We start from the raw sequence: 26,373 nt of genomic DNA on the forward strand, positions 1-26,373 counted from the left end.
CGCGCGCAAAATTTGAACTCGGCGCCAATTTTTCTGTGACCCGGCGGCGGCGGCGGCGCGCCGGGGTCTCTCGGCGGCGGCACGCCGGCGTGGCGCGGACCTCTAATCTCAACCTTAACGAAATATATTACGACGACAGAAAAAATAAATAGTATTGAAGACGGAAGTACGTGGATAATGGTTTACAGAAATCATAAAAAATGTGTAATGCATCAAAAATACAAATAATATCAATCACAAAATTGGCTAGTTATTTCTTAATTTCATAAGAGGTAAAATTAATAAAACATTATAGATATCTTATGTTAGTTGTAAAATTAACTATACAGTTCAAGCAAACGGTACGGACTTAATTCAATATTTATGTAGGTTCCAGATCTTCACATAAATCAAATTAAAATTCAAAAAAATTGTTGCCATTAGTCAAAAATTTATAATCTTATTTAGTATGTTATCCATGTCAAAAATGTATTAAATTATCGTGTCATGATTGTTCATATTGGCAAGGCTGGCAGTTAGTGTTTTACGTGTTTTAAAAGAATTAACCACTGGATTAGTGAGAGTGGATTAGAGTTATCGTGTGTCTAGTCTTAGTCACAAAAGAAAGAAAAAAAGGAAAAAGTCTCACAGTTTTTTGTATGCTAAAAACGACATGACCATATTCCAAAAAAAGAATAAGCAACATAAATGGGTTAAAATGGCTGTAAAATCGTTATCCACTACAACGCAGTGCATGGAACATTATCAAATTGTATTCCTATGAACAATAATCTACGGACAAAGCACATATTTTTAACTTTACTTTGCGTGTGAATGACGTCATAAGCCAATTAATGTCGATCTTTTGTGATCTGTGTGTAAAGAATCATATTCTTGTCATGAATCATGGCTATCCGTACGCGTTCGCAGGAGATCGCTTTCGTTGTGACGCGAATACGCATGACGCAGACAGCTTACAATCGACGACCACCGACAAGACGTTTGACAGCTGTCAAAGTTTCAAACGTCACGCGTGCGCGGTAAAAAGTGCCGAACATGTGTATGGCGCATTGAATTTCTGTCGTCATTGCTTATTTTGTTTATTTCCTTGTTAGTTGTAGCTGTTTGCGTGTCTGTATCATTCGGGACGTGCCCTCACGATTCTCCGTTGCCACTGTCATCCCCATCTCCTTCCCCGCCCTCGATTTCATCTTCTGAATCTGTGTCAAGGTCATAGTCGTCGTCGTAGAAGTCTGTCATATCCAGCTGAGGAACAAAAGAGAAAATTCTAATAAATACATATAAATATATAATAATAAATACAGCATAATAATATGTGGATATGGACGTATAAGCATTGTGGTGTAGACATTTATTAAAGTATTTCACCTTGTATTGCATAAAAGGCTGTCTTGTGTATTCGTATTAGGAAGCTGGTGTTAATACAGTACCTGTGGTTCGTGTGTCGTTGCCTTGACTTGAGTTTTAATGCAATAATCTTCTAATGTAAGCGGCACTACTATTCCTTCCTTTTCCGCTTCCATGCGCGCCACTTGAGCTTGTTTTCTGTAACGTAATAAAATAATGGATATTATACCTTTGATTTTTTTTACAAAATCTATAGAATATAAAGAAGAATAAGTCAGTTCAATACATTCTTATACTTTGACTTATATTTCTGTCTGTATATAACCTTCATAAGTCCAGATTCTGCCTGCCTAAGGTTATCGATAAAGCAAGGTGTTTCCTGCTTTCATAATTAAACAAGCCTTTGTGAAGACATAAATATTTTGACTTTTAATGAGCTTAATATAGTATGTAGTTAGTAAATGCTGAAAAATAGTGATCAAGAAAAAAAAATACTACTTAACATAGACAGTAGACTTGAGTAATTTGATTTTATTGTGCCACACCTAAATATATATTACTTAAATATTATTTTTAATGATATTAAGAATACAAAGACCATTTTTACCATAGAATTTTTACATTAGAATACAAAGACCATTTTTATACAAATTATTCCCTCAGAGAAAAATCTACTTTTCTGAAATGAAAAATCTATTTTAGAGCTGTGCAGAGTAGTAACGACAGCACGACCAAACGAATAGACACTCGGTCGAAAGTTCTTCTAGCTAGTTTTTATAGCTTCTGCTACAGGACATTTTTGTAGTTAGAATAAATCCAGAATAATTCTGGCCTGCATCTATCTTGTATCATACATCTGTTATTCTATAGGCATTAGCCACCAAATCAGCAAAAAGTACCTGATGATGTTCTCGTACTCCTTATCCTTGCCCTTCGAGTCGCGCCAGCGGCGGTACATGACGCTTGCATCCACGTTAGCCGGACTGAAGGTGTTGGGTTCGTTCAACAGCGATATGACAGATAGCAGCACTGTGCGAACCGACTGGGTTGGGTTCCAACGCTCACAGGGCAACTCCCCTGATTGTGGATCGTCGACTGGGGGGTGCAGGATGGATATACAGAGATCGCCGTTCTGAAAAAATGTGTTTTTTTTTTTAATATTTTATTGTTTACACGTGTGGGTCAGTTGTCGTACGGAATATCCCTGCAGGGTCAGTTTATGGCACAAATTAATAACCAACAATTAAACGCTCTTCTTAAATAAAAGTTATAAAATAATATCATATCAATTATCAATGTTCAATAAAAACTAATGCATTTATACAATCATGCAATATCATAAATATTGTCAATCACTTCATTAAAAATAAATGAAATATAAAAAGAGCATCTCGCATTAATATTCATATTATACTTAAAAGAGCAAATGATGCAGTAAAGTATATTGGTATATCAACTAAGGGCTTCTTATCGCTGGGTTTGCATAATATTTGCATACTAAATATGCATAATTTGTTAAGTATGTATTGTTTATATATTCTGTAAAAATGTTTAACCTCAATTATTTAACAATGAGGTTAACGTGTTACCTCGCATCATAAGACACTAAGGCAGTAGGCACAAAGGAATTTATTTATCTATCTAAAATGCAATATGTGTAACATTATTCATTTTTATATGGCAAATGATGAATATTTTCATTATTTATGTTCATAGAAGATTTAATTTTACATGATTATGTTCATAGAAGATATAATTTTACATGTTAACCGTATACATATTATGAAGATGTAATAAAAAGAAATGACATTGCTGACGCTTAATTTTAATTTTTGGTGCCTACACGATGATTTTGAAGTGTATCCTCACAAGCAGCTGCAAGAGTAGATAACCGTAATGTAAGTATAATATACAGGTGGCTAATATGGATGTGATCTCTCCCGCTATAGATTTCATCAGCAAAGAAAACTATAGCGAAAAGAGTACACAATAACTATAATGATGTTATCTAATGTATCGACCAATGTCAATGCGCCATTGGCAGACCTTGACACGACCTGATGTAGAAAATCAAGATGTTACGTTATTCACCGTATTCCAGTTGAGTTATTGAGTTTATCTATGACTTTTGGCAATGATAAAGGCTGGAATTTACTTCGATTCTTTTCAACAAAGTTTACAATTTACGAAATGCACATGTTTACTTTTTTTTTTTTATTAATTAACGTTTTTTTATTAATTAGTCCTCGATAAGACTTTAAACTGTCGCATAGGTACTCTTAAGAGTGTGAAATAGCCAATATAAGGCTGATCTACTGTGTATTTTATATATATAGAGATCAGGCTTTATTGGAACAGTTGATATTAGAACGGGATGTCAACTTAGACTAGTGGCCGAGAACATTCTTGTAATGTTAAGGGTGGTAGTCCTGGGCCAAGTTAGTCGGTCTACCGTTCACCCACCAACATGCACTGGACGAGCATGGTGGGTTATACGTCCAAACCTCCAAAAAGAACACCGAGCTGCGCTCCAAAACTAAAATTGCCGATGTAGCGCAAAAAGCCGCTGCGTTGAAATGGAGTTGGGCAGGGCACATAAGTCGCATGCCGGACGCACTGTGGGCCAAGATAACCACTTTGTGGAGCCCAGGAACACATAGAAGACGTCGCGGCAGGCCGAAGAAGAGATGGCGAGATGAACTTCACCAATTTAAAAATGACTGGTTCTCATTAGGACAAGACCGCGATTCGTGGAAGCGACTTGGAGAGGCCTTTGCTCAGCATTGGGACACAACAGGCTGATATAATAAAATAAAATAATAAAAATAATTAATTAACGTAGGTACAACAATAGTAAACAATTTGACATAATATTAAATCTTGTTCCACAAATAGTAACCTGTTATTGACACATGTACCATTTCAACATCAGATGCAGATGTGGTTATAAAATATTTGATAGCGCGTAGCTCTCGATAAATAAATATTGTTTAATTGACGAAAATATTGTTTGGCAAAATAACTGTTAAAATATGCAAAAACTAGGCAAAAAAATGCTAAACACGAATGAAAGAGTTAACAAAAACATGCTTCGTTTAATAATAATACACGTGGATTACAATCGATACGTTAGCAGAATTATCATGAACAATGTGTATTTAATACAATATTAATTACAATTAGTGTATTATATAAACAGCTGGACCTACGTTTCATATATTTTTTTTTGTTTTGATTAAATTATAGATCAATATAGCATTAGAAAGGCAATCCCTTAAAATTTCTGTCCGACATTTCTAGTTTTATTTGATTGATATACAGTGTGGAAATTTTCGATGGGCCCTGGAGAGACTAGAAATACTGAAGATAGCAAATTTTGCTGAAAGGAAACATTCCTTTATTTTTAAAAAGAAATAGAACTGCATTCAAAGATTTTCGAAAATTCATTTCAATAACAATTTCAATTTTTTTAATTTTTAATTAGTTCGAATTCCGGCCGATGCTAGTGAATTTTCAAAAATCTTTGAATTTCTTTTTAAAAATAAAGGAATGTTGCCTTTCAGCTTTGCTATCTTCAGTATTTCTAGTACCTACTTTCCCTCCAGGGCCCATCGAAAATTTTCACACTGTATATATATGTACATACAAAGCAACATCTCTTGCTTTTCCAAGGAACAAAGTCTGAAGATTACATTTTATTTAAATTTCAAATCCGTTAAATGGCTCATACATGAAAATATTTAAAACAAACTGATAGATAAGCTTTTACTCATGATGTAAAATTGGAATCATATCCGCCTCATTGAAAACAGCCATAAACACTATTCACTTATGTTTATATAATTGTATAACCCAGTGACCCATATTCCGGATTTAGATTGTCACAGAGTATCAAAAAACGAAGTGCAACTCTCACAATACGGAAATTTAACCCGATTGTTATGAAAAGATCAATATAAGTGTGTCGAAAGGTTACCACGCTCTTTCATAATAAATGTAAATGCTTGCCTGTTGTCAATATATCGTTAACATAATAATACGTTGCTAAAAATAACGTAGGGTTTTTACTAACCTATTTCCAAAAAATATAGGTATGATGATTGATGAATAATTTGTTTATGAACATAAAAATTATTAATACCGAATTTCATCCCTATACAATAATTTGGCATATTCTACCTTGATCTCATTAAATATTAGAATATTTTTTAGTAAGCATTGTTTATAATATGTTATATGAACATGTAAATTTAAAAACCACCAAATCACTAATTTCTCGATCTGAATTCTCTGTTAATCCAAAAATTCCAAGTAAATCTAATCTTATTAGTGAAAACACGTATGCATCTAAAATACGTATAATCTATACTAATATTATAAAGAGGAAAGGTTTGTTTGTATGTATGTATGGTTTTCACGCATAAACTACTGGAGCGATTTTGATGAAATTTGGCACAGATAACCTTTAGACCCTGAAAAAGAACATAGGCTACCTTTTATTGCGAAATATGTACCACGGGTGAAGCCGGGGCGAACCTACCTACCTAGGTATCCGTATACATGATGGTATATGTTTTCGTTCTATGTTATTTTATCTAGATACGGCATTTAATGCTGTTTATCTATACTAATATTATAAAGAGGAAAAGTTTGTAAGTATGTATGTATGTGTGTATGTATGTATGGTTTTCACGCAAAAACTACTGGACCGATTTCAAAAATTCTTTCACCATTAGAAAGCTGCATCTTTACTGAGCAACATAGGCTATATTGCATTTTCAAAAAAATTATAAATCCTTACCAAAAATGCAATAATGTAACCCAAGGTGTAAAAAAATCCTCAATAAAACTTCTGTCATCGCGTGCGCTGCGGAATAACCCACGGCCCCTCCCCCGGAGGCCGTGGGTATCTATGAAAGATTTCCCCAATAAAACAAAAAAAAAAAAGGCCGTAGTGCGGGACGGGGTAAAGGTGATTTTCATGTGATTAAAAATTAAACCTATAGTCCGACCTATAGTAGACTTTTCACTGTAACGATATCGCTATCTATGCGGGTGAAACCGCAGGGCATTGCTAGTGATTAATAAAAGTAAGTACTTCAATACAAAATCTTTTACATTTATAATATGACCTTATTTATAACTTATTCGTATTAATAGCTTATTCCAAATTTATATTTATAGGAAGATTCGCGCAAACGCGAATGCTACCAATATCGAGTAAATGAAGGAAGGTCATTTTATACTATTCCATAATAGAGAAGAAGGAAACTATTTAATCGTATAGGTGCTACCAACGTTGACAAGAGAGCATTTTAGTATAGTTGGTTCTTTGATATACTGTTCCTCTTGCTATTTCGGTTAGAGTCCGGGCTGTCTGGCTGGTCGCAGTGGTTGCGTTTATTAGTGCGCATCTTATCTGCACAAGAAAATGTCCTTAATTTAAAGTCATTTTTTAACGCGTAATTTTTCCAGAGACATAAGATCCATGAGACATAATTTTTTTATTGCAAGACGTTTTTTTCGTTGTTAAATAGGTGCCAGACGCAATTTTTTATTTCAAAATCATTAAAATGTCATCGAAATGAGTGATCGCAGAACGCGATGTACAATGTAGTATGTACTTGGAAGGGAAAAGTCATAACCTTGCATGGTAGTTTTATATTGAAAGAAGTAACAATGCAAAATATAAAAAATTGATTATATATTTGACTCTTTGTGCCATATGGTTGAAATTTATATAATGCCCACGAGCGCTCTATAAAATAATAAAAAAAATTCTTAGAATTCGTTATTCCACCGATAGTTGGTGTCTTTATAATAATGTAACTGTGTTGTCATGATGATAGCGCAGTGGCATGGTCGGTGCGACGCCCTCGGCTAAAATTATGCCGTCGGATCACCGCTTCCTCACAAAGAAGCGTGTGTGTGCTCACCGCCAAATCGGGACTATTTGTAAATAAAATTAAAAATCTATAAAACAGATAATACCCTAAAATTAAACAGCAAAAATATATATTGAAATCTTGTTTAAATAATTAAACATTTTAACCATTATCATCTGGAAAACCGGTAAATGACATTAAACATTTTCCACATTAAAACGTTGATCTTGTAATTCCCGCATTACAACAACCTTAAGTGGAAAACTTTGTAATTATTTTCCTCGTTCTCATTAAGAAGAAGAGTTGTAACTCATTATCAAAAGACCTTTAAAAGTCTTTTGTGAATACGGAGCATTTGGACTATTTTAATCCACCAAATGAATGGGCACCGATGAGTATACTGGATATTAAATCGTAGAAACGTTCGTGAATAGTCTAGAAGATGTTATAGGCGTATACTAATAACTTATAAGATGGATATTCAAGCACTTCAGTCGGATCGTCAGTATTCATAGCTCCATTGTATATTACGGTACAAAATGTACGTCACTCAGCGTTTTTATAACCACGTGGCTTGTATAGGCGTGCAATTGAATGGTTGGCACGGGTCGATGCGTCGTGATGATGTTGCGTCTCTTGGGGGCTATTTAGAGCTGAAGCCAAGTTCAGTGCTGCCACCGCGGTACGGGCCGTCAGGAATAAGGTTAATTACCTCAAGGCCGATTCGTGCCAGCGTTGGGACATTGTCAATGAAAAATTGAATTTTACTTTATTCATGAGATTAACCCATATTGCAGAACAATTACTTTTGTCATGTCGCTAAATTACATAGTTACATTTAATTTATCCTGTATAGCCAATGAGGCAATGATAAATAGGTAATACGTATGCATATTTCCTAGATCACTCATATCCCATCTCAAAAAGGTTTCTTGAGATTTTAATACGTACAACTTTTGAGATATCGTGCTTCATGTTTTCTGACGTCATTTTTAATTTCACTGTGGCTTCCTTGTCTATTTTTGAATATTAATGCACGCAAAAGCTTTGTTTAATATTGTTATCTTTAGTAAAGTGGACACATATTTTGATTTTGCATTGCCATTTCTTATTGCATTATATTCAAAAGAAACGTCTGTTGATTAGGTACATTTATTTATGTATAGAACCCGTGTAATTTCGTCATTACTCATTAAGCGTTTGGAATAATTATACTGTTAAGTGGTGAGGATAGTTCATTGACTGAAACGTGATACACGTTTTGAAAATTAAGTATGTTAGTAACCACCACAATGCCTTCATGGTAAAGGTCATTCAACCGATGCTATATCCTGTTTGATGCGACTTGCTCCTCATAGATGTATTCAATGTCATCGGCACAATGTCATGCGTGAAGTGCAAAACAAACCATATTTGTATATACGTATGAGATCTTTTGCAAGTGGCTGAAATTAAATAAAAACAATGGTGATGGTGGTGGCTTGCGAGGCCGAGACTACGGGGCAAAAAAATATTCTTATTTTAAATTTTTATTTCCTTTTTCCGGAAGCTCCAGGCAAAGTGGCATAAACATTCTTGATTAGTTATTGCAATAACCTGTCATGTTTTTATGATTGACGTTTCATGTGAGAAAGAACAGGACACAGCTATGGTAGAAAATGGTAGAAATTTATATATTGTTTAACTTTTTATTAGTAAGGCTGTAAGTTTATAATAAATGGATAGTGCCAAACTACTTTAATTTCATAATGTACAATATAAGATGTAATTCATCATATTACTTTTTGCTCTTAAATCTAATTATTTTCAGTTGGCGTTTGCAATTTTAGCGCAAATAATTAATGTATGGTTCGAGACATAATGCTTACGTAGCCAAGTAAACCAAGTTTTGTCTTCCGTATAAACATTTATTACGTTTACTCCACCTCCGGGCTCAAAGCCGGAACCATCTGTATAATTTAAAATTATTTCATAGCTTCTGTAGCCTGTAGGTCTGATATAGATTTTTCCAATAATAAAATTGAAATATAATATCTAAATTATTGCCACTTTCATAGTTTTGTGATCAGAGATGCCTTTAGGTCTTACCGAAAATATTGGTCCTGAGTTATTTGATTTTGATACATTGCTGTAAATGTTTACGCAACCGTCATTAAGGGGAAGCTCCCTAAATTTTATGTGAATTTGCATTAATATTCTGAAACAGTCACACATACAATCAAAATGGAAATTTAGTATATGATTTATTGGGTCTTTTTCTTTCGATGTACAAGACAGAAACATAATTGTAACATTTTCGCTCGATTCATTTTTTATTCAAAAATGATGCCTTTTTTAAGGATTATTACATTTTTTTAAAGATTTACTTGGACTTTATGTCTAAAATAAATGTTAACAGTAAGAAAATAGAGTTTACTATCGAATCCCAAGATATTTTTTCTCTAGATCAATTATTACTTTAGTTATAAACGAAATAAGAATTGAGACTTACTTTTCGAGCTCGAACGCGATCAAAGAGCGCACGCGATATTCAACTTTATTACGGCTGTATTAGCGTCTAGTACCGTAACCGGTCTCTCAGGGCCAGAAATGAGAAAGGGAGCCTCCTCTTAACTGTATAAGCCATTGATTGCGTTTCCACCTAGGTGTTGGAACAAACTTATGACTCAAATGTTACGTTCATTGTAGCAATGAAATGTTTCGTGAATTAGTTTACACTCAGAGAATAAAAACATCTAGATAATAGTCATTTCGAAATAAGGAATTTCAAATTGTGATACTTCAATCCACCCATTGTTATTAAAAGTGGAATAAATAGATCTGAATGAAAGAAGCAAATACCTATTCAAAAACGGTTTAGAAGAACAGCTATTATAAAAGTAGGACAAATTATAGTAGGTACCTATTAAACACGTTTAGGAATGTAAACATTATAAAAGCAAATAACTATTTATATTCATTTAGAGATTCGATACATCGTGTCACTGAGTGAATCATGCTTGGTTGATGACCCGATAATATTACTGTTCGCTTGAATGTCTACAGAGTTAACTGTAATCCGCGACTACCACGAAAATACGCTTTGCAATCGTGCCTTGCCCACTAATTCTGTTTTTATTGATTAAAGTGGCTCTCTTGTACCTTAATGTTACAAATTATTTGTTAAGACTGAACAAGACTAGCCTCGAAGAAGACCTGAATATACTATACTATTTATATACCTAGATACCTACTTTCAGAAAATATTTCTCTTTGGAGGTTTTCAAAACGATTTTTTCCAAAGCGAGCGATTCTAAGAGCCGATTTGAAAAAGAGCCAAATCTTTTTTTTACGAAAAGAGATCTGAAAACTATGTTAAAAAATAGGTTACCAGAGGAAGAGTATGGATTCTTTCGAGAATTTCTAAAACGATTTGTCCCTGAATCATCCTTTCTCTCTTTGGTGGATACGAAATAGAGAATTACACATAAATCTGACGATAATGTGATTCATTATGATTGTACTACTTATTTCTTTATGTATTGACTTGACTACGTATGTTCTTCGTAGAGATTAAGAGAAATAAGTACTGAATTCAATATATTGTAGACACTAAGGTAAATATTATATACTTAGATTGCAGTCTTAAAATCAAGCTCTAATGTAGGTCAAATCACGATCTAGTACACTGTTCAGTGGTTCGGGTCAAAGTCGCTAAGATTGTGTCGCAATTTAACGAAAGGGACAAATATATAAATAATTGATGTTTTTACATTATCAATCAAGCTTAAAACTCTATCAGGGCTCCGTTTTTGTAATGTAAAAAAATATCGTTATGATAAGAAGTCGTCTGTGTAATCTGTGTTCAGCTGTTTCTGTACATGTAAATTATAGTCTACCTAAGCAATTTAGGAATAAGGAATAAAGCATATTAAGGTTGATGTTCCGACCGTCCCTCCATACATTTTTGATTACCTCTAAACACTTAACACAGACACTATTTCTTTAAAACTAATCATTTTATCACTTCTCTATAATGAAATGTGTGCGCGTTCGACCTTTTTAATCAATAATTTACAATATTTACTTAGAAAAACAACAGTAAAATACCGGAAAAATTTGACACTTCTACAGTAGTGTGCGTGACTTTTGCCAAGCGAAACACGACATAAAGCACGACATCTAGCGCATAGACTATATACTTATTACAGATCTAGCGCGTCAATGTCTAAACGAAAGGCGATGTTTAGACATTGACGCGCTAGATGTCGTGCATTCGCGTTCGTTATCTTATGCATAATGAGCATAATTCTAATAAATCAAAGTTATGTGTAAAAATTGAGTAATTTCATTTCCAATCGTTCAAAGAAAATAACAATAAAATAAAATAAAACTAATGACCTTAGAAACTATGTTTTTTTTTATTTATGTTTATTACTCATTATTGTTCGTCCGTCGTAGGTCTGTAAACTGTATTGTACACTGAAGGTAAATGGTACTGTAGGTACTTTAGTTCGGCGTCGTCGCTCGTCGGCTTGATATAAAATTACATTCTTGATTTCATTGACACGCGCTATGATTTGCGCGCGGAATTTCTTGTGTTGTGAATTTATTTTTGTATGCTATGCATTTTAATTGATTCAGATTGCAATGTTTCTCTAGTATGCATTTGAGACTATATTGTAAATTGTAATAATTGATCGTGGGTATAGTAATTAATTATTCTAATAACGCAATTAGTAATATATGTATTTTCGGTGGGATTCAAAACAAAAAATTGGCCCGTGATTTTTATGAAATTTCACCACATTGCAAATCACATCAATCATAGTTCATACACATGTATGACGAAAGTGATTAGTATTGTGGCTAACATTGACTCATCAGTTCATCACTGAAACCAGTGATAAATCAGTACCTATATCATATTGTGTTTGAATATTTTTAAACAATGATATAAGTATACAATTATTATAAATCGGTAAACTATCAAAGTAATCACAAACTTGCAAACATTGGTAAAATGTCCAGTAGTTTATGAGCCTATTCATTACAATCAAACAAACAAACAAAGTTTTCCTCTTTATAATATTAGTGTAGACAAACACTATGAATACGATCACGAATGCAAATTCGGGGATTTTCTAATTATTGCTAAATAATAATTGAATTCGTTTTGAAATACTCTATAATTTTTAGTGTATAAATAGACATTTATAATGTGGTGCTCATTTTTTTTGTACTGCTAACGCTATTGTATGTACCTACCTATTTTCGTTGTTTTATTTCAAGTGAACACGGCCATACAATTTTGTCACGAGCCGCCTATGATTGTAGGTACTTTTGGGCTCCTTCGTCGTCCGCGTCGGCTCGAAAGTTCTTGATTTCATTGTCACGCGCTATGATTTGCGCGCGGATTTTCTTGTGTTGTGAATTTATTTTTGTATTATTATTATTTTTTATTATTTTTTTATTTTATTGATTCAAATAAAATATTTCACTAGTATGCATTTGAGACTATATTGTATTATGTATAATTTATCGTAGGTATAGTTATTCTTATAACGCAGTTATATTTTCGGTGGGACAATTTGACCCGTGATTTTTCTGAAATATCACCACGTTGCAAATCACATCAATCATACACACGTATGACGAAAGTATAGTGGCTATAATTGACTCATCAGTTCATCACTGAAACCAGTGATAAATCAGTATATCATATTTTATTGTGTTTGAATATTTTTTAAACAACGATATATACAATATTATTATAAATCGGTAAACTACCAAAGTACTTCCGAATTTTCAGACAGACAAACAAGTAGTTTGAACACGCAGTTTTCTTATACTAGTAGCAAAAATCAAAACCATAATATTATGTTTACCTACTATATTTTACTAAAAGTCGAGTGCGTCGAAATCGTAAATAATAATATGTTTTTCACCTTCCTGGTTATTTTCCCATAGTAAATAGTGTTTTAGGTTTGTTGTTGTAGGTAGGAATAATAATAATTATTCTTACATGTTGGTTATGAAATGTATATTGAAATAATTTACTTTTACAAATCATTAGTGATATTAGTTTTGAGTGAAAATGCTTGGATCAGCATAATATTATATGGTACTTCAAATACATGTTTTGATAAAAAAAACAATAGTGTAATAAAATAAAACTGCGTTTTATTGTAATCAATGTTGACAATTTTAAATTCCAAAATTATTGATCAATAAAATAGTTTACACCAACAAATATAACTTTTATTTTTATAACAATCGTTCATAATATAAACCGTAGCAGGTGGCGTTTTGAAGTTCTGTCTACTCATACAGAAAAATGGAAAACTTGTTTTTTTTGTAAACAATTTATTACTCATGTTGTTTGGCAACTCGAAGCGTGGTCGTCCGTCGTAGGTACTTTTGTTCGGCGTCGCGTCGTCGTCCGCGTCGGCTTGATATAAAACATTCTTGATTTCATTGACACGCGCTATGATTTGCGCGCGGAATTTCTTGTGTTGTGAATTTATTTTTGTATGCTATGCATTTTAATTGAATCAAATTGCAATATTTCTCTAGTATGCATTTGAGACTATATTGTAATAATTGATCGTGGGTAGGTATAGTAATTAATTATTCTAATAACGCAATTATATTTTCGGTGGGATTCAAAACAAAAAATTGGCCCGTGATTTTTATGAAATTTCACCACATTGCAAATTATATATTATACAATTACAATTACAATTATTATAAATCGGTAAACTATCAAAGTAATTACAAACTTGCAAAATATGCTTTTCCGAATTTTCAGACAGACACACAATTTTATTAGTTTGTTTTAGCAAAGTAGGTACCTATACCTATACGCTTACGTCGCGCGTCGCGTCGTCGAAAACGGTGCGCCCAGAAACAAACATACCTAATTCAGTTACAATCCTTTTTTTGTTCCGTAATTTATTGTATTTATTCTAATACGATTTTTTTTATTCGTCGGCCAGTTCTACTAGGTATAAAAAGATAAAATTGAAATATAATTATTGTAGCGACAGCCATATTATGTTACTATGTTTTCGTAAATATGTTTTTCACCTTCCTGGTTATTTTCACATAATCTTATCTTCTTATATATAAAAATGAATCGCAAAATGTGTTGGTAAGCGCATAACTCGAGAACGGCTGACCCGATTTCGATAATTCTTTTTTTATTATATTCCTTGAAGTACGAGGATGGTTCTTATGTAGAGAAAACGTAAACATGTACCACGGGCGAAGCCGGGGCGGACCGCTAGTCTTATATATAAAAATGAATCGCAAAATGTGTTGGTAAGCGCATAACTCGAGAACGGCTAAACCGATTTCGATCATTCTTTTTTTATTATATTCCTTGAAGTACGAGGATGGTTTTTATGTAGAGAAAACGTAAATATTATGTACCACGGGCGAAGCCGGGGCGGACCGCTAGTATATATATATAAATGAATCGCAAAATGTGTTGGTAAGCGCATAACTCGAGAACGGCTGAACCGATTTCGATATTTCTTTTTTTATTATATTCCTTGAAGTACGAGGATGGTTCTTATGTAGAGAAAACGTAAACATGTACCACGGGCGAAGCCGGGGCGGACCGCTAGTCTTATATATAAAAATGAATCGCAAAATGTGTTGGTAAGCGCATAACTCGAGAACGGCTGAACCGATTTCGATAATTCTTTTTTTATTATATTCCTTGAAGTACGAGGATGGTTCTTATAGCTAGAGAGCTAGTTAGTTTAGTTTTAGTGCAGTGGCAGTGTAAATGTTGTTGTTGAGGTTATGTAAATTTAACACTTTAGTTAACTACCAAGATATAAAGAAATGAGGATAGGACACAATAACTATTGGTTGAGGTATTTATAAACTCATAATATACTTTTAAAAAAATCACGTTTTAATAAATTTCTAGAATTAAATTAGAACAGCTGATTCAAAATAGCCTAAAAAATCTTAATAATAATAATTACGCTTCACAGCAAGAAGAAATGTACCATATGTACCCGCACAAAGTCGATATTGTGTTGCCTACCGTTCGACTCAATGGCTAGGGTTGTAACTACCTTTAATAATTATTACAAAACTAATAAACCGAGTGATGCGAAATAACCATAATTCTTTTAGAGTTTGATAAAATGATCAGGCAGGTATTTTCTTTAATCCTCTGAATTCTCGGTTACTAAATTGTATCGTTGAAATTATTCTTAATCGCGTAAATTTAATAAATAATCATATGGAAAACACTTTTCATTTGTTTTTTTACTTTCACGCCCAACTACTATACAATAATTACGTTGTTTCGGTATTTTGACGAGAAAACGCAGGAAACATCCGTTGTATCATTTTAGATAGATTGTATATTTTGTATCTGTAGAATTGAAATCAAAGCTATGTATATGTTGTCTCCATTCTTTTCTTATCGGATTGTTGATCCCAATGCGAATGCGTCACTTAAATTTTATAAAAGACAATTAAGAACATCAAAAATAAAGTGATACGTAAATATTTCACAGTGCAATATATTATGTAATTAATAATAATTATATATTTATGAAAAAATAATTACATCAGATTTAATAATAGCAATTGTTTTGAATGTACATAATATGAATAAATGATTACATCATAATAGTAATAATCACAATTGTTTTATTTCCCATTTGTTGCAACCCTAGCATATTTTCATGTAGCAGCAGAAGTACCTACACTGGCGGCGCGGCGGCATCGTGCGACATCAAAGGCATTGCCTTACTAGGTAAGTTTATAATGACTCATTTCTTTTATTATATAATTTACGTTTTACTTTTACAGAATCCGATTCAATGGATTATGAAGACGAGTCACACAACGCCATACGATAGTGATGATGAATGAACATTTCAATAAATGCATGCGTGTTTTTTTATGTTGTTTTGTAATTGTTAATTGTTTCTTAAATAAAGAAATAAACTAAATATTTAAATGATGATTTGTTATTTGCAACACAACTTTATATTTGAGATTCTTTACAAATGTATATTTAGTTTTGTATCATCAAATTTATAAATTTTATTCCATAGTTTTCAAAATTAAATGTAAATGACCATAAAAACATTAATAAAGTAAATCATTGATGTAAGGTCAGGGAACGTAATACATATATACATCTGACCATGTAGAAGCTAAGTCTTGTTGACTGCTGAAGTCTGTAAAGTTTTGTTGTCTGCTGAAGTCTGTACGCAATGAAAATGTCTGCCGTTTCGAAAATAAGTTTTTAAGACCCTAATAAATAAAATATATGAATGGCAGATCTGGTCAAATACTTTCAAAATTGTATTTTTTTCAGCACTTTCATAAGTGTCTGCCAGAATGTTATCCGCGTGATAATGGTCTGCCATTGTTATTTTCCGATAGTAATAATAATCTATTTTCAAATATCAAAATGGCAGACGTGGTCAAATGGTTTCAAAGTTCGCCAAAAATTTCCACCTGTCTTACCTAAGCGCGCGCCCCGTCCACCACTCTGGGCTTAGTGACTCCTCATCTCATGTATAGTAGGTATAGGGGAATCAACACACAAAAATCCAGGTCTGGTCAAATACATACAGGTAGCTTTGCGCTAGCTCTCTAGCTATTACTTCTTATGGAGAGAAAACGTAAACATGTACCACGGGCGAAGCCGGGGCGGACCGCTAGTAAATAATAAAATAATAAATAGTGTATTAGATTTGTTATTGTATCTTGTATACCTACGAATAATTATTCTTACGTCTTGTTGGGAAATGTTCAAATACCTACCTATTGAAATAATTTACTGTTACAAATCATTAGTGTTATTAGTTTTGAGTGAATAGGCATGGATCAGAAATTCAGAATATAATATGCTACTAACTACTCAAATACATACATGTTTACACAACAAACACCACTGACCTCTATAACTATAAGTTATAGAGGTCAGTGACCGTCAGTGACAAACACTATGGATACCTACGCTCGCGAATGCAAATTCGGTGATTTACTAATTATTGATACCTAGTCATTGAATTCGTTTTGAAATAGCCTGTACTTTGTAATTTTTAGTGTTATAGACATTTATAAAATGTGGTGCTCATTTTTTTTTGTAATAAATTATCCTGCTACGCTATTGTATTTTCGTTGTTTTATTTCAAGTGAACACCCATACAATTTTGTCACGAGCCGCCTCTGGCCTCTGGGTGAAATCAACCAGTCAAATGATTTTTGTTCTAATTGTATTTTGGTAGTAGTTTGTTTAGAATTTACATTACCATTGTTTAATTTTTATTTTGTATTTGCAGTAAAATAAAAAGATGAAAAACTTCATTAGGTATATTGTACGACACCTCACTCTGAATCGCGCTAGCGAAATTTTTTCGTTACAGAGCACATATACAACTTTCGGACAATCTTCATTGAGGCCGGCCGGCAAATCGAGTATGTCGAGAAACTTCACTTATTCGATGGAGGTATTCTACCTTCCTTCCTCCACAGTTGTGGGACCCCGACGTGCATTGAACACGCAGCTTTCTGATACTAGTAGCTAAAATCAAAACCACAGATATGTCTGTGATCAAAACCATAATAATATTTTTACCTATTATTTTACTAAAAGTCGAGTGCATCGAAATCGTAAATATGTTTTTCACCTTCCTGGTTTTTTTTCCATAGTAAATAGTGTTTTTGATTTGTTGTTGTATGAATAATTATTCTTACTTGTTGGTTATGAAATGTATTTTGAAATAATTTACTTTTACAAATCATTACTGATATTAGTTTTGAGTGAAAATGCTTGGATCAGCATAATATCATATTTGCTACTTCAAATACATGTTTTGATTAAAAAAAAACAATAGTGTAATGTAGGTAATAAAATAAAACTGCGTTTTATTGTAGGTAATCAATTTTGACATTATTTATTTCCCAAAATTACAATAAAATAGTTTACGCCAACAAATATAACTTTTATTTTTATAACAATCCTACTTCCTACTAATGCGAAAGTTCATACATGTTTCAAAAGAAAAACTTTTACTTTTACTATTATTTCAATTTATCCGGTTTAATTAAGACTTAATATTGATACATATGATCATTATAAATACAAATAGGAATTAACAATATAACGAATACGTGGCACAACTAAAATTTTACCGATACCACCCGTGGTCATTCTCCTTTGTGGGTCATTTGTAACAGGATGGCGGTTCTACAGCGAAAAAAGAAAAATGATGGTCAGAACGCTGATACCGGATACCTTAAGATACTGTAATATAAAATATTACTAGATTAGATAAAATATTATAGGTAGTATCTTCACCGTGTGTGACGCGCTTTACATTCACGCCATCTAGAGTTAAATCTTTATCATTTTTGTATACGTCTGTGTGTGTAAACGACCCTGTATGCAATGACAGATGTTAAAACGCATAATTTTACCGAATTGGGTGGATTTTAAGGCAATGATATAACATATTTCAATAAAATATAATATTCAGTAACCGCCATGACTATTCCTAGGTTTGATGACTATTCCAATTACGCAAAAACTCAAATAAACTAGAAATGTAGAATTCAGCGCCATCTAGCGGGATATTGGCTGGGAACAGATCGTTGCAATCACCTTAAGGGGATCTTACTAGAACACTTGTTTGATTTCTACCCGTTCCTGATAGGTTTTTAGTACATTTTGAGAGATGGGTATAAGCACATGGATTGAGGATTTTCCAGACAACAAACTGTAGACAGCTGGGTCTTGAGATTAGTGCTTTATAAATTTGATACACTCGTGAGGAATAATATCAAGAACATTAATTATTATGTTCTAGAACCCATTTAGCAGTTGACAAAATATACTGGGAAAAAAAGAAAGAATCGTAAAAAATAGGAAGCGTCTGGAAATGCACTGATATGATCAAAATAAAATGCGTAATGAATATTAGTCATCACTTCTCAGTCAGATATTCTTGGAGATACTTATGTTTCACTTTTCACAATTATTGATTCATAAAATATAAGAAATCGTGTTCTTCCCGTATGCGTTTAAAACTAGATATAACGTAAAACGCTTAACCTCGATTGTCAAACAATACGATATACGCAACGATGAAACTGCCCTAGTTAAGTTTGTTACACATGATACTAACAAGTAACAATAACATTCATAGATATTCCTATCTAATAATCATACAAATTCTGAAATAAACCTAGGTATGCATTATTTTTAGCAGAATGAGGACATATTTTATATGTATAAATGCAAGAATTTTACGTTTACATTTGTATATGATCAAACATCTCACACTACACATCTGCCAAAGTAGGTATCTAAGTGGTATGGGTTTGAAATCCATGTCATTGAGAAGGGATACGGGAGGAAATTACATTCATATTCACTGCAATCAAAAAAAAAATTCTTCGATACAAAACAGATACAAATTCACACCATCAGCACTTCAGCAGCCAATCAGGCCTAACGGTCGGTCGCTCATAGTTCCGTACGGTCGAGGATCCTCCCTCTACGATGGAGGAATCACTCAGACATGACCCGCCTCGTGAGAATAGAAAGCGACTATATTAAATTTCTTTTTAAAACCATCACCGCGAATATTTGACACTGAATCGTTAAAATTGCCTGTGTTACTAACAAGTCAGGTTATAAACGTTTATATATAGAAATGTGGTCTTAATTTAACTTGTAATCTTTTTGTTTTTATCCTTTATGAGATCGAAAATTATCGGAGTACAAAAGGGTCTATGTCGTGATCGAGAACCTTGATCTACTTCACTGTAGGGCGCTCAGCACTTGGCCCTAAACTATTGTGTCTCTAGGAGACCGCTCAGTGCTGCGCTATCAGTGGTAGTCACTTTTTCTTTAAAAAAAAATACAGTATAACACTTTCATACAATAGACTTCTTGTTTGACTATATTAAACCAAAAGTATATTATATTGAAAATAATTGGAATAATTATTATATAGTGTAGAAGGCATTTCGTGTATGATAATAAATTAAACTTTCATTTTACGGTGATGGGTTTAGACAAAAAACTTGAATTAACTACTTTCTTATTAGGAGGTTAAACTATATTTTCTGATTAAATTATCGCACGGACTGGAAGTGTTAGGGGTGGAAGGAATGAGCAACAAAGAATTTTGACTTGAAATATTTTGCTTAAGCCGAGGAAAACAGGGCGGATCGCTAGTCTATACTAATATTATAAAGAGGAAAAGTTTGTAAGTATGTATGTAAGTATGTATGTATGTATGGTTTTCACGCAAAAACTACTGGACCGATTTCAAAAATTCTTTCACCATTAGAAAGCTGCATCTTTACTGAGCAACATAGGCTATATTGCATTTTCAAAAAAATTAGAGATCCTTACCAAAAATGCAATAATGTAACCCAAGGTGTAAAAAAATCCTCAATAAAACTTCTGTCATCGCGTGCGCTGCAGAATCTATTGAAGATAGAACAAAAAAATGTTCTACGGTATTATAGAATGGATCAATATCTACAAGAAAGTCCGCGATACCATATGTCCATCTTCAGTAGTTATGTTACTACAACAACTTTTTTACGTTTTCAAAGTAAATAAAAGTGCCGACAGTAATCAAACCATGTTATCCATACACATATATTAATCCTTATCCCATTAAATGATGTTTTATTATAGACTGTTTCAATACCAGCAAAATACTTTTTAAATGAAAAGAATTGGATATTCCATTCAAAAGATATAACGAATTTTTAAAAGTGTCAATCTACAGAAAATAGTAGGTATACTGTTCGAGCAGGCCGTAGTGCGGGGGTCACGGAGGAATTCTACCAATATGCGTCTTGACGGAACACAGTGGGGTTTTGGTCGGTAGGAATCCGACATAACCCACGGCCCCAAGGGACGGGGTAAAGGAGATTTTCATGTGATTAAAAATTAAACCTATAGTCCGACCTATTTAGTAGACTTTTCACTGTAACGATATCGCTATCTATGCGGGTGAAACCGCAGGGCATTGCTAGTAATTAATATAAATGAAAGCCAGGTAAAGTAAAAGGGAATAAGCCGTCACGACTATTTACGAATTGTTGACAACAATTGCCATTGTATACTGTTTCCTGTAGGTTTTATATTTGTAGAGCTATTCTGACTGTCGTCAACCGGATTTTTACAAAGGGGTCTGTGGTTACCTTGTCAGATAAAGTCAGCCTACGTGAAGTAAAGACGGACACTACACTATATACCTAATAAACATACTACGAGTACAATAAGAATGGAAACTCATCTATATAATTATTCCATCAAAGAACAGTCTAAACTCTAACCAATAAAAATCCATACTTAATATTATAATTAATGCGAAAGTAACTCTGTATGTCTGTCTGTTACTCAGTGTTGTCACCCTACAAATTTATATAAGTCATACTTTAGTGATATAATATAACATGTTTATATAGTAATAAATAACAGTCAAAAGTTATTGAACTATTGTGCTCTTTTTTATAATACTTTTTATATATATAGTGGTGGTCATATAATTAAGAACGATCTGAAGTACTAGAAATTTTTATTTAAATAATGTCATACACAGAGATGTTCACCTTCTGAGAAGCAACTAGTTATGTCATAAAATAGCCACATTAATAGAGCAACTAAGTTTAAGAATAAATAATAAAATCGCCAACAATATTTTTTTCAAAAATAATTTATTACCAAAGCAACACATTCAAATAATAGTGAAGCTGGACAAATAATTAAGAACGATTAATTTATCTGCTCGGGACTTGTTTTGTATGACACTTTCATTAAAAAAAAAATACAATAATACGTTGCGAGAAAAATTTGTAAAGCAAGTTAATACATTTTTAACTAAAATTAATATTTAATAGCATGTCCACGGCTTTTAATTACTGCTTTACACCGGCGAGGCATTGACTCTATTAATTTTTGACATTTTGCTAGAGAAATAGAGTTTCATTCTTCTAAGAAAACGTTGTACAGCTCCCTTAAATTTCGACACTGTGTATTTGAAACCTTTTTCTTTACTTCGAACCACAGATTCTCTATTGGGTTTAGGTCAGGGCTGTTAGCTGGCCAGTCCAAAACAGAAACTGACTGCACTGTTAGAAATTCCTTTACAGTGTGTGCAGTGTGCTTTGGATCATTGGCATGCTCGAATGTCCAAATAACCGGTAGAACTTCTTCAGCATAAGGTAACATTGTTTCTTCCAGTATATTTTTGTATTGGAATTGATTCATGTTACCTTCTATCAACTTTACAGGTCCAATACCATGTCCAGAAAAGCACCCCCAAATTTTCACATTTCCACCACCGTGCCTTAATGTAACTTTCGTGTACTTAGGGTCGAATTCTGTATTCGGAGGACGTCGAACATATCGTTTTCCATCGGAACATACTCTGTTTATTTTCGTTTAGTCAGAGAAAAGTACATTTTTCCACTGTCACACAGTTCAGTTTTCATATTTTCTTGCAAATCTAAGCCGGGCTTGCTTGTGGCAAAGTTTCAACATGGGTACTTTTCTTGCTATCCGACCGTGCAATTTTTCTTCTACCAAACGTCTTCGAATAGTGCGTGCTGAGATTGATAAAGGGTTATTTTCGCCGAAATATTCTTTTCTCAGCCCATTGGACCCTTTAAAAGGATTTTGTTTCACCATACGGACGATGTTTCGGTCATCTTGAGGAGTTGTTTTTTTCTGTCTTTGCATACGTGGGACATCCGAAGTTTTTTGATACGTATCAAAATGCCTTATGGCGTGGAAAACCATAGTTTGAACATTGCAGATGCACTTTTTATAAGACCAATTCTTCCCGCGAAGTTTTATTATAACTTCCCTAGTAGATTTATCACAACTTTTATTCATTTCCATTTTTTTTATGAGAAGTAATCACTTTTAATCTTTTGCAACACTTAATGGCGCCAAAATTATACAAAAAACCACAACACATAACACACAACAAATCGAGTCGAGTAACAAAGTATAAACTATTTAGCGTTCTTAATTACGTGACCAGCTAGTAAATAGGAATACTATGTTTAGAAGTCGTGTAAAAAGTTTGTCTATTAATTTTTAGGCTAATCACGTGTATTAATGAATACAGTGATTTGTTGGAAAAGTATTTCTATATCGAGAAAAATAAAAATAATTACATGAAATTAGTTATGCATCTTAGTCTGAAAAAATCTTCCCTTTGTATCAGCGTTCTTAATTATATGACCACCACTGTATGTATAGTTTTTTTTTAATTACATAATTTGATTACTTATAGCTAAGAATATTATGATGATATTTTATTATAGCACTTACCTCATATACATTTGGATGCCAAACTTTTGTTAAAAATCTAATTGATGGTGGTGAGTATGGGTAGTCTGGAGGGAATTTCATATGTGCCTGCAACAAGAAGGGATATTGTTAAAAATTGTTTTAAATTTTGAATCCATTTTTTTGGTAATACATATTAAAAATTTGTGGGTAGGTACTAGGTACCAATAAAATACATATAGTATACCCACTATAAAAAACTTTAATCATATTTTTTAAACCTGTGCTATATGTGATGCAAAGGCATGAAAAGTTTAAACTGTAAATACATAATATGCCTGATTAACTTTCTTTTATGGTATGTAAGATTTGATATAACTAACATTTATTTGTTCAATTTTATTAGACTTCATTTGAAGCACTTTTGAATTGTCAAGAAACATAAGACTAATAATAATTAATTTAATACAGTAGTTGGTGGCGGCATCACAAATTCTGGTGTTGGATCAGTGTTGTATAAATGTAAATCAGCGATAAGCAAACAAATAAATGAATGATCCAGTACTGCATAGTCAACAGTGGATGCTAGACTGGATTGAAACATCCTAAATATTAAAGTTGGAGTTATAAATTTTGATTTTTTTTACTTTTTAATTGTCATAATTCACAAATAAATTATTCAGGACCAAGAAATGGTTTCTTTAAAAATAATATCAATACAAGAAAATTTTATATTTACAATAACAATGAGGCCAGGGAACTGTCCTTTTTATGTATTAAGTGATAACATTGTATTTAGATTGAAATAATGCAGATGTTGCGATGTACTACTGTATCAACATTAATTAGCCATTATACCTACTGTTGAACTAGTCACATAACTACTAGGGACTAAGATTTTATCATAATAATAAGACCTCATTTGAAAATTGATTTAAGAACTTAATAGAGAAGAGAGCAATTCTTATATTTTTACTATAAAATCTGAATTTTGAAAATGGCTACTATTATTAACACAAATAATTCTGTTTCATTATCATCCTACAGATCTACTAAAAAAATGTTATATGAATAGATCCTGTATGTATCATATAACATTTTTTTATATTTTATTCCTGCATTTTTTATATTTTTATATAGTTGGCTGGATGTTTCTCAGATAATATCAACCAGTACACTGTTGTCAAGTAATCCAGTGCCAGGATGATAGATACTGCTATGTACCAAATAAATTTTATGTTCTCCTTTACTATGGGCATTCTAAATTAAATTCAATTTCAGATTCATGATTTTTGGATTGTATCTGACAACTAAATGATTACATTTTAAGTATCCATGATGAAAATGATGAATAATACCTGACTCAATTTTCAGTTTAACCCATTGACCACCGAGCGGCCCGATCGGGCCGAGACACAATAGATTTTCTATTGTGTCTGTGATCCGAGGACTGACGGATTAATTGAAACATACCACTGAACATAGTGAGAATCGCCAACACAAATTTTCTAGTGCTATGCAGGTGATGCTTTACTTTTACTTTTAAGCAAAATAATGTACTACTGAATACAAGAATGATAAAACTAGTCAGCTAGTTAGTTTGATAGTTTATTTTGCCTTAAAATATGTCTGTTGTTATGTTTTCTAAAAAAATGAGGTCATTAGGTCTAAGTGGACTGACAAGTTGTAACATAGCAAGTAAGCAAGTTTATATTTTTCTGTTTTCATAAAAATATAATTAAATTATAAAGTACTGAGTAAGATTAACCCAAATATTAGGGATACATTAATTGAAAGTGGTAAACAAAAAAAAATTGCTTTGAATGATGTGCGGGATGCTGCATTTTGGATTGAATAAATGATTTATTTCGTTAATATATAAAATGGAAAGTAATAAAGACTTAGTTTTAAATAGGATAGTTAAATTGGGACATTTGTTGATTTATTTTTATTATTATGCACACTTAAAATCTTTGCTATAACAATCAATAAAACATTTCATAGCAATTGTAATATTAAATGAGGTTATTGGCTATATTTTTTTTTCATTTTTCTAAGATAAACTTACAAGAACAATAATAAATTATTACATTTTTATTATTTTTATGTTAGATGCAATGAGTCAGCAGGATCTGATTTGTGATCTGTGTGAAACCAATTGTTCACACAGAAAATCAGTTGGGAAACCATAACCCAACAAAATTCACTCGAAGGTAATAAAAATATATATAATGTGTTCATACCTTGAAGTACCCGCCTTGGTATAATGTATCTGGCGGTCCGAATATTGCAACTTCCCATTCGAATAAATTGTCCTCTCCCAATAATTTCACTCTGAAACCTTCGACAGGTTCTTCTTGCAGGCTTTTATACTCTAAGGCCAAAGCCCTCAAAGCAGAACTGGTTGGTACCGTACTAGACATTTTTTATAAACTTTTCGTCCTAGGCTTATCAAATATAAAACTAATATTGCTATCTACGCGTCGAGATTCTATTGACATAACACTCTGCTCTCCTCGCGGTCCACGTATTCACGAGGCATTTCAACTAATCAAGACTCACAATAACAACGAACGAATTTTGGTAAACATCACCAATACCTTACGCTTTTAATAATTCACGCACTTGCAACACCGTTATCGCATTAAACAATATCACAATAAACTTTGAAAATTGAAATACTTCGTTCCATACAAAGAAGCATTAAACAATGAGAAAGCCACTATTCTGTGCCCAAACAATCGCAATTCCAAGGAAAACGGCTGCGTCTTGGTCCGAATACAGCTGCTACCTGAGTTGCCCGAACGAATATTGTAGAACAGCTGTTAGTTATTTCCGTGCTTGATTGCG

The 26,373-nt window shown here is 32.8% G+C and overlaps 1 protein-coding gene across 1 annotated transcript; it reads right to left on the reverse strand.

The window, feature by feature from the left end:
• Positions 1-104: 104 nt before the first annotated feature.
• Positions 105-26,373, reverse strand: LOC149901802 (ubiquitin-conjugating enzyme E2 R2). The gene is made up of 5 exons (XM_090111252.1): positions 25,767-26,373; positions 23,566-23,652; positions 2,247-2,479; positions 1,431-1,545; positions 105-1,245 (listed from the first exon to the last, which is right to left on the reverse strand). Exons 1-5 carry the CDS (start codon positions 25,944-25,946, stop codon positions 1,135-1,137), a joined length of 726 nt encoding a protein of 241 aa, XP_089967378.1. The 5' UTR covers positions 25,947-26,373; the 3' UTR covers positions 105-1,134.

The sequence above is a fragment of the Colias eurytheme genome, chromosome 16 (assembly GCF_061535395.1).
Source record: "Colias eurytheme isolate Ceu_HAF_F1 chromosome 16, ilColEury1 Martin Lab GWU primary, whole genome shotgun sequence".
Lineage (NCBI taxonomy): Eukaryota > Metazoa > Arthropoda > Insecta > Lepidoptera > Pieridae > Colias > Colias eurytheme.